The 13,050-nt window shown below is 35.8% G+C and overlaps 1 protein-coding gene across 5 annotated transcripts in view; it reads right to left on the bottom strand.

Moving 5' to 3' along the window:
* mybl1 (v-myb avian myeloblastosis viral oncogene homolog-like 1) overlaps window positions 1-13,050 on the bottom strand; it is an 84,114-nt gene that overhangs the window by 39,218 nt on the left and 31,846 nt on the right. For 4 of the 5 annotated variants that reach the window (XM_069921356.1, XM_069921354.1, XM_069921353.1 and 1 more), the window contains exons 6-11: window positions 12,746-12,932; window positions 12,572-12,640; window positions 11,817-11,921; window positions 6,009-6,251; window positions 4,936-5,310; window positions 1,285-1,427 (exon numbers count right to left, since the gene is read on the bottom strand). In XM_069921356.1, the coding sequence (XP_069777457.1) occupies window positions 1,285-1,427; window positions 4,936-5,310; window positions 6,009-6,251; window positions 11,817-11,921; window positions 12,572-12,640; window positions 12,746-12,932 (1,122 nt within the window). The remainder of the gene's footprint in view (window positions 1-1,284; window positions 1,428-4,935; window positions 5,311-6,008; window positions 6,252-11,816; window positions 11,922-12,571; window positions 12,641-12,745; window positions 12,933-13,050) is intronic. The other variant, XM_069921355.1, reaches the window with a different exon arrangement.

Raw genomic sequence — 13,050 nt, 5'->3', positions numbered from 1 at the left:
CCTTCCTTCCTTCATCAGTTAATACTTCCATAGATTTTCAAAAAGTCTAAAAATTGCTTCATTTCTCCAGAAGATTATAAAGCTTCTGCACCTTTTTCCTTGATTGTAGGTTGCTCTTGATCCTTGCTTTTCTAGGTTCTCTTCTTGATTGCTGGAACTGAGTATCTTGTATCTTTTTTCAAATTTCCTTCTTTTTGTGCTCTGCGCATGTGCGACTCCTCAAGTCACTTCTTCACGATGTTGGCAGCCATCGTCTGAGGAGACCTTCTGACCCCTCTCCTTTGGAAGTTACCTGATGGACAGCTCCAGGATCCTTTCTCAAGGTAGATCTCTCTTCCTTTTCTTGCTGGAAAAGGAACTTTTCCTCCTTTGGTGGCATTATGAATATCTTCTTTAGGTCTTCAATTATTATACTTTCTGTAATTTTTATAGTCTTTTTTTTAATCACTTTTACTCAACTTTTGAGGAGAGCAGGGATTATCAGTCTAATCCCACGTCATCATGTGGCACACCCCTTCAAATATTTTTTAAACCTGTTTATTTTCATTGATTTTTTTTGCCAGTTGCTTGAAATCTGGTAACAGGGGTTTTACTGTACTTTTTATAGAATGATATCATTGCAGTGAACTTCTCAACATCAACATAAGAACTAAAGATTACTCTGCACCATTCATTAATAAACTAACTGGCCTTCCTGGTGGATCATCCATCTCAAGATAACCTGGAGCATTTCTTATTGTTACTGTTATAGCAGTGATAACTATCAAAATTGGGCATAAAAGAATGAGGCACAATAACAATCAATATAAATATGGTAAAGTTAAGCTTCTGAGAAACCTTAAACAAACTGGCAATTTGTTTACTGAGGGTGAGCAGCTTTAAAGGTGCACTTATCTCAAATGAAAATATGTAGTAATTCAGAAGGAAACCCTATCCCTTCCCATTTTGCAGCCCAGGTTTGGATCTGGGGTGTTAGGACAGAAAATTGAGATTTTTTACATTTATTATTAAACCTGTAGTGAGCTAAATTTGGATCAACATGCAAACAGACTAAAAACATATGAACAAACAAAAACCAGCAACTAAATAGGATTATTTTCAATACTTTTACAGAAAAAAAATCAAGATTATTAATGCATTCCTCATGTTTTCCAAGTATTATGTTGTAAGTCAATGATATAGCTGTTGTCTAGTGTAGCAGTAACTAATATGGATTTCCGGATAAATCTTTCAGAGGTAATTCCTTCCTTGCATGATTTGATGAAGCAAAAAGAAAATACTCACCCTACATTTTCTTTTTGAACTCTTGGTGTTTGGTCTTTTCTCAATGGAGTTGTAACCAGAACTTTCTGCCCACAAACTGGAGTTGAAGTAAGTGCTGTGTTATCAACGTTCAAGTGATCATTCCCAGAACAAATATTAAAAAACTGTGTTGCAGGAGAAGAAATAAAATTTAAACATTTAACACATATATTTGTTGATTTTTTTTTCAAATTTACAAATGATTATATTATAAAGTAAGAAGCCAAATGACAGTGCAACTGGTTAAAAAAAATCAAAATAAAACTGCTTTAAACCTGAACTGACAATAACAACGGCAAAAGATCATTCAAATTAAATATTTTACCACAACAGCTCCTGTCGCAAAGCATCTCTTATTTATATCCTTACACATGAGATGTGTAGTTTGAAATTACAGAAACTTTACTTTTTAATGATAATGTTTTAAGGGCGCAAATTCAATATCGTTAGGACGCTTAACTCTCGAGCGCACGCCAACAGAATTCCAATATGCAAACCCACCGCGCAAGCACCAAACGAAGGCTTGCATATGTGCACAGGAACAAGATGGCTGTGCCCAGCTTATGGACCCTGGGATGCTGACCAACAAGGCAAGCATGGACCAGAATGTGGAAAGATTTTCCAAGGTTGATTGACAAATTCAGCAAGCTTTTAGTTGTTATCATCAAATCTATGATGAAAAAAAGATTTGATTTAAAAAATTTACTTTAGACTTTCGTACCCTATGTGTGCAGGCAAAATTCCAACATGTCCATTTTGAGATATGACCGATCTTTTGGTCCCAATTATGGTTGTAAGTTGGAAAGTATATGTACGTTAATGGTTTTTTGGGTCTGGGAACACTCTAGTTTCGTAAAGGGGGCATACTTGTACCTCTAAAGAAATATTTGCAACCAAACTACCATATTGATGGCATATAAGACGCACTTTTTTCAAAAAAAATCTCTCAAAATTTCTCTTCTTGTAAGCGAAGGTGACATTTTGGTGAATATGTTGAGCGATCATCATTGCTACTGGTGCTGCCATCTTGAGTTGTGCACTGAAATACAAATGCATAGTGATAGCAGTGAAAGATTTTATCCTTACGATGGCAACAGAAGGAAAACGCTCAAGTTGCACTATTGCATACAAGCTAAAAGTTGTGACCTATGCTAAGGAGCATGGTAATAGAGAGGCAGCAACATTTTTTTTGGAGCGCCACCTGCAGCAAAAATGAAAGCAAGAAAAACTGCTACGGACTGCTGAAAAAGGTAAATGTAACCTTCATTATCCAGCGCCACAATGGCCACAACTTGGGAGTTTAAAAAAACAAAAGGGTGATAAATGAGAAGAATTCAGGGAAATGTGTTTCTACCAAGATCATTAGATCAGGAGATTAAGAGAACAAAGGAATCAGGTTTTTTTGCTCGAACAGAAGGTTGGAGTTACCGGTTCATGAAAAGGCATGGTATATCAATGCATACAAAAACATCCATTGCACAGAAAATGCCAGCAAATTATGAAGACAAAATATTAGAATTTCATAAATTTGTAATAAATGCATGAAAAAAACTTGTTTTGAAATGGGCCAAATAAGGAACGTGGATGAAGTTCAGTAAGATTTGCTGTACCACCCAACAAGACAGTGTCAAGGGAGCTAAAACAGTTGTAGTAAAAACTACTGGTCATGCAGACATACTATACAGTAGTTCTGGCCTGTTGTGCTAATGCACAAAACTGCCACCATTTGTAATATTTAAAAGGCTCAACCCAAAGAAAAAATACCACTTGGTGTGCTTATGTTCATTTAAAAGGTCGAAGCTGGAATCAATTTATGGTTACAGAAAATATGGTGATGGCATCCCAGTAGACTATTAAAAAAAAACCTGCACTTTTGGTCTGGGATCAGTTCAGGGCACAAAGAACTGAAGCAATTAAAAAGGCAGCAGAACTGAAAATCCAGATAGCTGTCATTCCTGGTGGTCTGTCAAGCCAATTGGAGCCTTTAGATGGGTACATAAATAAGCTGTTTAAAAATAGCATGAGGGAACAAATGGATGGGAAGATCGAACCATGAACTCACATGAATAGGAAGAGTGAGACGTCCCACCATTACACAGGTGCGTGAGTGCGTGAAGACATCTTGGGAAAATGTCAGAGCTGAAATTATTGTGAAGGGTTTTAAGAAGTGTGGAGTTGGTAACACCCTTGATGGCAATGAAGACCAGAATTTAATGTCATGAACAAGTCATGAAATTCGGTGTTTTGCGGCGGCATCATAGTGAAAACATTCATATTATAACCATCTTGCAACAATACTATAGATTGATAAAAAATAGTAGTGCACGAAAAATAAGGCAGTGTCTTTGAACACTTTGGCTAGATGATTGGTGCAGATTTTCAGTACCCTGCCAGGAACAGCGTCAGGGCCTGACGCTTTGCAAGGGTTCACCCTCTTGAATGATGTTCTGACATTGCCCTCCGAGACAGATAGCACAGGGTCTTCAGCCGTTTCAGGGATTCTAGTAGGCACTGTTTGGTTCTTCTTCTCAAACTGGGCAGAGAAGGCGTTCAGCTCATTGGGTAATGAGCTGCATTAATGATGCATTACCTAAAGACTGATACCAGCAGTAGTGATGAGGAGTTTTTGTTACAGAACACTCATGTTTTCCACACCTTTTATTGTTTTTGTTTGAGTTACTGTAAATATTCATGTATAATGCGACTTCGCCCCCCCCCCCCATTTTTGAGGGGAAAAATTTTACCCCCGTGTATAATACAACCCCCTTCCCCTCACCCACCTGAGTTGCGCTGGCATCTCACTGCTCGCCTGGCCTCCTGAGTCACGCTCATATCTCTCCGTTCGCCTGCCCACAGAATTTTTTTTTAAATTTTGCTCTCGTGTATAATGCGACCCCCCCCTCCCCCCTTTGAGGCAAAAGGGGGAATTTTTTTCACATTATACAGAATATTTACAGTACTTGTAGCTTGTTCTCTTATAAAATGTTTTCTCTTGTTAATTAAATCAGTATTATTATTAAAACTACTTTTAACCGTTGTCAGCTACATGTTTTGTCCAAATTTTACCTGTAAATACACTGAAACAAATTTTTCTTAAAATCTCCTGGCAAAATGGGGGTGGTCTCATTTGCCCGTGGGTCATATGCTGTTAAATATGGTACTTTCATTGAAGCTAGTGAAACTTGCAAATTGAGATGGATTTTGAAATCACAAGCTATATAAACACTAACTTCTTTCCTTCAGTACAATACATACATTCTGGAAAGTCATCACCATATTTGCCCAGGATAGATTCCCCCTCATATACATGCATATACAGTAAAATTCAGCTAATCAGTTCAAAAAACCTGATGGGTCATTCAGCAGTTGACACACTGGGAGATGCTTGCTTTAAACACACTAGGACCCAATTTCTTACTTTTCTAAAAGAAAATGGTTTTAAATTGTGCTATATATTCATGTGAAAAACATTCCAATGTTCAGAACATTTGGGAAAGTCCTCAGAGTGCAAGGTTATCAGGGATTTACTGTACACAAGTTCAAAAGTATTGAGATCGGACATGGGGCTGACCTCTCCAGTATGAGACTTCAATGACTGCATATCACCAGATAATGAGGAACAAGTGGTTCTACCTGGGAAGGAGAAAATGGCAGCACTTTAACAGGAGTACTTTTTGGACTTGAGGTGCTGTTATCCATGAAGGAAAAGCTGTTGCAGTCACTGGATGGAGATGGACCAAGCCTCAATCTTCTTTTCCTCCTCAAGATGGTTGGTGGTGTGCTGAATTTAGCGACAACAGGGGACGTTATTGGAATGAGCTCACCCTGCCCACTGCTGCTATTGCAAGTACTTCTGCTCAGATCGGAAATGTCATGGCCATCAAAACGATACCCTATTCCACCTTTGTGCTGCAAACGTTCAAATTTAGCTGGAGTCTGTTTGGCAGGTGTTTTTGCATTTATTTCAGATAGGTCAAAGTTGGTTAGTTCATTCCACACTACAGAATCCTTAAACATAAAAGAGAAAAAAAAACTAATCAACTTCGAATTATAAAATTCACAGCAAATGGTATGATTTTAATTCATATTTGCTGCTGACACTATAGTTATTAAAAAATACTATCCTGGATTCAATGTTCGCTAACATTCTTACAACTATTTAAGAGGGTGTAGCTCTTCCATTTCTCAAGTTCCTATTGCAATAACATTTGAATTTAACTGGAAACTGTTAGCAAACCAACAAAACCAAAATTACTTTTTACAAGCATCTTAAATTAGTAGGAAATCCGGTTTTTCTGTGATAAGACTTCGCAGGAGTATAAAAGATAAATATCCTGTTGCATCCAAATCAGGGAACTGGAGAGGAGATGCAGGAAAGTCCCAAGGAATCACATCAGACTAGTGGGTCTGAATGGTGATGATGACAGACAAGACAGATTATGGTGATGAAGTTTTAAAAAGAATGGACCAAAGACAAGAAAAACCTCAAAATCAAAAAGAAATCAAAACCCACAGAAATTTTGTTTATCAAGACATACCACTGTTACTAAAATTACATATAATACACGTGCTAATTTTAACACAATACAAAATGATTGGAACATTAAATCTGTATACTATTACTGTTATAACAAACTACAAGTTAACCAAAGAGTTTTTATATTACTGTATAAACCCTATTTGAAAGTGAATTAAAAAAAACTTACAGCTTCAATGAGTTCAAATGTCTTAGTAAAATCAGGAATTGATTGCAGTGTGCCAAGAACTGAACTCTCCTCTTGTACCAGAAAATGGTTGAGAGATGCCTGGTGTATTGGTGTGCTTGCTTCATGAAGAGGCTCCTTTGTACAAATTTCACTTGCTTTATCTTCCAAGCTACTCAAAGTGCTGGATAAACTTTCATCACCAAAAAGACTTCTTGACCAGATGAAGTCAGCAGAGTCTTGAGGCTAAAAATATTGAAACAACTTAATACAAAATAAATATGACACAAAAATGTTAAGTTAAACAAGTAAATCTGTAGATGTTGGAGTCAAATGCAATATACAAATGTGTTGGAGAATCTATGTAGGTCACGTAGCATTCAGGTAACAAACATTTCGCGCCTGAACACTTTGTCAGGAATCAGGAAAACAGGTATAACAGGAATAAGAAGGTGATGGTGGGGGAGAGAGGAGAAGCAAAGGCAAGTGGTCATAGGTGGATTCAGGCGAGAGGATAGAAGAGAAAGTTGAGAAGTGATGGGAGAAGGGGGCAGAGAGCCAAGAAAGGTACTTTTATGATAGGAGGAGGGAAGATGTGGGTAGCAGGAGGAAAGGAGACAGGGATAGGGAAAAAGATTAAGCAGGTAAAGAAATGGAGTATAATGGGGGAAATGAGAAATAATCAATTTGGCAAGAAAAAAAATTCTAAATGGTGAGAGACTGCATAGCCCCAAGATGCAGGATTTGAGTGCCTCAATCCACTATTCACAATAGATTATTATGAGCACATAGTAATTGATGAAGAAAATCCAATATTATTGCAAAGGGAATTGAAAACAAAAGGTCATGGTTATATAGGCTGAGACCATGTCTGCATTGCTCACAGGATTGAGCACTCAGTGCATCAAAAGCAGTTCAGACATGCATTGAGTTAGGAGGAAAGGTTGAATCCTCTAAATTTAGAAGAACTAGTGCAAAGGAACTTGACTGGATGAATGTAGAGAGGAGAATCTAGAACTAGAGGTCACTATTTAGAAGCAAGATGTTACCCACGCATGATAAGGTGAAATTTCTCTGTGAATTGAGTCTTTGGAAATCTCTTTCACAAAGCCTTTTGGAAGTTGAGCCTTCAAGTATTTTTAGAGCAGAGGTACATAGAGAATTAAAAATAACAGAGTGAAAGGTTACTGTGGGTAGATAGGAGTTAAAATTTATAATAAAATCAGCAACTATCTCATTCAATAGCATCACAAACTCCAACAACCTTTGGCCTACATCTCAGTATTTGTTCATCTACTTTAATGCCAAAAATCTAATCTTTAAATATAATAATTGGGAAGTTTTAATTTCCTCACTTTGATTTTCTGAAAACAATTTTGTGTGATGATGTAAATATTCATTTCTGATCAAACGATATTAAATTTAAACAGAATAAAACATGAAAGTCTGCAGATGCAATGATGGAAATGAAGACACAATGCTGGAGAAACTCAGCACACTTTATATAGCAAAGATAAAGATATATAACCTAGCGTTTCAGGCTTGTGCCTTTCATCAAGGTATGAGCAAAATGTAGGCAGGCGCCTGAATAAAATAGTGGGGGAGGAAGGGCATGGGAAAAGCACAGGCTGACAGGAAAAAAGTAATAGGTGGAAAAGGGAGAGAGAGTACAATAGAAAACAGGGGGAGGGAGGATAGCTCTGTGAGGGCAGAGGGAAAAGGGTGGAGGATGCAGGAAAAGAGACAGAAGAATAGGATGGAGAATGGAGAGTGGTCTAGCAGAAACTGGAGAAGTCCATATTAATGCCATCTAGTTGGAGAGTGCCCAGAAGGGATATTAGATGTTGTCAAAACTTAACCCCAGATTAATTTGCCAACCATACAGAATCAACAATGGTGATTGTAGTGATAATAGTAAAGTTGAGCAGAATAACAAAATACATTTTTAAGCAATTGGTATATTACTTGGGGTACAATGAATAACTCTTTTCAAAATTCTTCTTATTCCCATGACTGCACCACTTAACCTACTCTGCATTTTGATATTATATTCAAATTATTAGTACTTGAAGGTGCTTTTGGTGCATTGTGGTTTCATTACCAAAAAGATTAACACTGGTTAGATTGTATAAATATGAGGAATGCCTTTCTTCTACAGTAAAATTCAAATAATTCTTTATTCAACTGCTCAGAAATCTTGGTAGATCAGCATCTTCCTCATCATTTGATATTTAAGTTTTCTATTTCCAGGAGCTCTCGTTCCCACACTCCCCAACTACTCGTTGGAATCCCAGTTCTCACTCTTCCTGATTTCTAATTGAGAACCTAATTCCTGCGCTTTCTGGTCTATATCTCTGGATCCTTTCAACTTGCTAGGTTCACTGACCATCTTCTAAAAAGGCAAATTCTATACATTTTGAAAGTTTAAGAAAATAACATCGAATAATTCAGAAAACTTGCCACGTCCTGCACAAACCAAATCCTCAGTGAACAATTGAGTTTTACTTCTATCCTATGGTAGATGTGGTGCAAAGACTAAATTATTGCTGATTAAAATGCAAAAAAAACCCCCAAAAAATCACTGATTCTAGGAATCTGCATTAACAACAGAAAAATTGCTGGAAATAATCAGTCGATCCAGCAGCATTTGTGAACATAAGATGGGACATTACATTTAGCTCTATCAAGTCTTATTTCACCCTCCCTTAATGCTGATTATTTCCAGCTCTTTTGTTTAATAATGTGCTTAACAAAAGGTAAAAGGGGGATGCAAAGACCTATTTTTTCAAAAGTGATGAAATTTATCATCTGCAATTCACTGCCATAAGAGTAAATAGATACAGGATCAGTGACTTTAAAGTGCAATTGGATGAGCACTTGAAAGGGAACATGTTTGTAAAGTTACATGGAAAAGTTCAGGGGAAGTGAGGCACCTGATTGCTCTACTAGGACTGAATGCACAGAATGGCCTGCATCTGTACCATTCTTCACTTTGTAGCTCATTTTCTCCTTCCTTTATCTCAAGATTCATTTGTCTATTTTTCATCCTGCAGCCAGTCTCTGAGTAGATCAGAATGTGAATCCTAATTATTGTTAAAGGCAAAGTTTGGTTCAATTACAAATACAAAGGTCATGTTAATTTAATTCAGAATTATGGCTCATTTTTAATAATAATAATGGATCCCCTACTCTAGAAATAGGAAGCTGAGGCATGGGCTTGGTGGTGATAGACGAGTTAAATAAATATGGAAAATTATACTTTTTTCATTTGGACAAGTTAAAGAAAGTAATTGTTTAACTTGGTGCAGACTAAGACACACAAAACATTTGGAAATTTGCCAGAAATAGTGGACCAAAAGGATGAAGAGGAATCTTGCTGCATTCTAGTGCTTGAGAAAATGGCTGCTTCCCATAACCAAGATGGAATGAATAATGCTAATTGTATTTTTCCCCACTGACTGGCATAATCAATGAGTTTTATTTAAATTAGCAGGCTTTCTTTTCACATTAATCCCATCACTAAATGTGCCTGACTGATGGTTATAAAAAATATTTGACCAATCCTCTGTTGAAATTTGCAAATGAATTAGCACTACCCACCTGCAATCCTTCCAATTTTATAATAGGACATAAAATATTTTCCTTCTGAAATCTCTGAATTTTTATGAGTCATTTTAAATCTGATCCTTCAACGAGGATACACTGTCTCAATATTTATCCTTGCACATCCATCAAATTTCCTTTTAAAAGAGAGCAAATCAAGCTACACTAAAGTACTATACTTATAAATGAAATCCCTGGTCTCTAGCAAATCTTTTCTATCTAAATTTTTAAGGAATAGTGACCAGATTTGGGGGAAATATTCTAGTTGTGGCTCAAAACTCAAAAGTTCAAAGCTACTTCCCTATAAGAAATTCAAGACTTGTAATTGAGTACTGTTAACCACTTTCTCAAAACACTCTGCCAACTTCAAAGGTTTATGCGTATATACACACATCTGTTTCTGGGCTTTTCTGTTTCTAATCATTTAAATTATGGCATTTGATCCATATCATCTCTTTTTTTAAAAATGTAAAAAAAAGTTCCTTCTCAATCCAATATATTAATACACATACCTGCTTATTCCTCCATTAAATGTACAATATTTGCTCCTATCCTCCATAATGCTTATCACACATTTAAGCAAACTTAGAAATATCAAGTTATTCTCATAATGACTTCAGATATTTTTGCCATATAAAATTTCCAAACTTGCAGACGAGAAATTAGAAGTATAATAAACAATGAAAAGAATGGTAGAAGACTTCAATTACACTGATTGATGAAATCAGCAGGTGTATAACAGATTAAACATTTGGGCAACATTAAACAGCAAGTGGTATATTTTGGCAAAGAGAGTACTATGGATGTAACGGTATCATTCTAGCTGCAATATCAGAAAGACTATGGTATCTATGTGCACAAATCTTCAAAGGTAGCAGAACTGTTTGAGAAAGCAGTAGGAAAAGCATTTAGCAATCCTAAGCTTCATACAGAGGTACATTGTAAAAAGGCAAGGAGTTTAGTGAAATACATTAAAATATAGATGAATCCACTACTGGTCTACTGTGTCTAATTTTGATCAACATACTTCAGGCTGCAAGAAAAGATTCATCAGAGTAGTTCCATAAATGCAAGATAAAATAGGCAGAAAATGTAGATAGAAATATAGACAAAACAATAATTGTCCCAAAACCAACCCTTGGACAATACAGCCTATCTATCTTCTCCGTTTACCATGACTTTATGGCCCCAAAGTTCTTACAAATGCCACCAAACACCCCTTATTCCACAGGATTATTTTTATAACTAACATTTAATGTAGGCATTTTATTAAATACAGATCCATATAAATGACACCATTGCAAAATCCCCTTCCATTCTTCTCAGCAAAGAATTAGTCAAAACACAATGACTCCTGATGCCCCCATACCCAAATGTTTAATCTGAACTAAACAATAAGAAAAATGATTAAATATTTACTGCCTGAAGCTTCTATAAACCAGCTCAAAGATTAGTAAGAAGCACATGGCAGAACCTTCTTCTCTGACACAAAATTCTCCCAAGCTGACTAAATTCGCAACTTCAGTATTCAGTTAAAATTCCATTCCATTTCAATTCAGTCCATGGAAATCTTTTGACAATGATTTATTTGATATATGTACTGTAAATATATGATTACAAGATCAAAGTGCAAACTGGTCTTTTCAAGTTAGAACACATTTCAAAAATTTGACGATACATTTTAAGTTGCGACTTGCATCACAACAATAACAACCTCCGCCCGACTCCCATCCAATTCTCAGACCTACATTTTGTCTCAGGACTATTTTTTTTTAAACACTCAATATCTGCACTCTTCCTAGCTTTGGCACATCACTGCCAAGAAATTCGATTGAAGCAAATATTAAAAGCACCAGATAATTAAAATATATACCTGATTTGTAAAATATATGCCTACTTTTTAAAAAAAATCAACTATGCAATTATACTCAGAAAATACATTAAGGCATAGGGCTAAAAAGGCCACTAAATAATCTACATCAAATCACAAACTCAAAAAGGATAAACCTATTAAAACAAAAATGCCATTTCTCAATTTATATTAATTTTAAATAAATCTATGAAATTTCCAAAACCTTTTCAATAATCTAGATTAGTGGAAAGATGATCAGAACTAAATGCTAAAAAGGAAAAAGCATGGACAAAATAGCAGGTCTAAGATGAAAAAGGCTAAGCAATCTAAAGGCTGCGAGTGTACAGAATCCTTACAGCTCCTACTCGTTTCCTTCTGACTTCATTCTCTGCTGACATTAGGAGGAGTTCAAGTTCCTTTATTCTTTTCTCTTTATCAGGATCGTCATCAATATGTGGTTGCTGAAATAAACATGTAACAAGAGAAAAAAGGAACAAAAATGGAGAGTGACAGGAAGAGAGACTAAGATATGTTGTTTACTCTCATTCAAGTGCACAAACATAAGGCGATCAATAACACAAAGTTTTAAAAATGTGATAGTGGGAAAAACAAACCTTTAATTAGAGTAACCAATCATGAAGTAATAGCAACAAATGAAAGTGCCAGTAAATCCTTTTTGCTGCAAGACGTTTGCTTTATGAGACAGTTTAAGGGCCACAGATAGAGGACAGTAATAGCAGCTTTGAAGTGGGTGACAAATCGTCTAAGTGGCTGTATTTTCTATGTATTTATTAAATATTTGAAATAAAGTTGAATAAGAAACTGACACAGTTTTAAGAAATGCCAAATATCTGATTTCAGACATGTAAAGTATCATAGATAATCTAGACAGAATAGGGCATGATTTAAATAGATACAGCAATGCATTATCATGTGAAAAAAAAGATACTTTTCAATTACATTTATCCTAAACCTGCCAATGTACTAACGATGCCTGGCTATTGATATATATGGAATCATGAGAAATAGATCAGTTACAATTAACAGTAGAATGTAAAAATATTCTTAAATCTTAGATTTAGATTAATTCAAAGAAATATATTGTTCTTACTTGAGATAATCCTGTTGTAGTATTATCTATGCAAGGTTCTTCTGAAGCCAAGTATGGATGTCTTAGGCCCTTTAAAGACAAATATTCCAATTTAATTTCACAATTATTAAAACATTCATTCCAAACTCAATATCAATAACACCATGGTACATGAATTGATGAAGCATATTTTACTTGGGTGGACACAGGAATGACAAGCTGATTCTGGAACTGCACTGGGTTCAAAGGAGTCCTGGCTGCCACGTTCTGTTGCTGCAAACATGAAAGCAAATCACATTTGGGCGTTTCTTGCAGATATCCTTCTTGCTCAACCTTTCTTCTCATTGTGGAATTCCAGTGGTTCTTGATTGAATTATCTGTTCTGTATAGATTGAATTTAACATACCATGAAAATCTGTAATTATTATTACACAAATATAAAATGGATGACATTCACTGGGCCAAAAACACACTGTTTGAAAGAGTTTGAATACATTGCA

Source organism: Narcine bancroftii, chromosome 2 (assembly GCF_036971445.1).
Source record: "Narcine bancroftii isolate sNarBan1 chromosome 2, sNarBan1.hap1, whole genome shotgun sequence".
In the NCBI taxonomy this organism is placed as follows: Eukaryota; Metazoa; Chordata; class Chondrichthyes; order Torpediniformes; family Narcinidae; genus Narcine; species Narcine bancroftii.
Note: the sequence above shows the minus strand (reverse complement) of the source record. Positions and strands in the feature narration are given on the sequence as shown.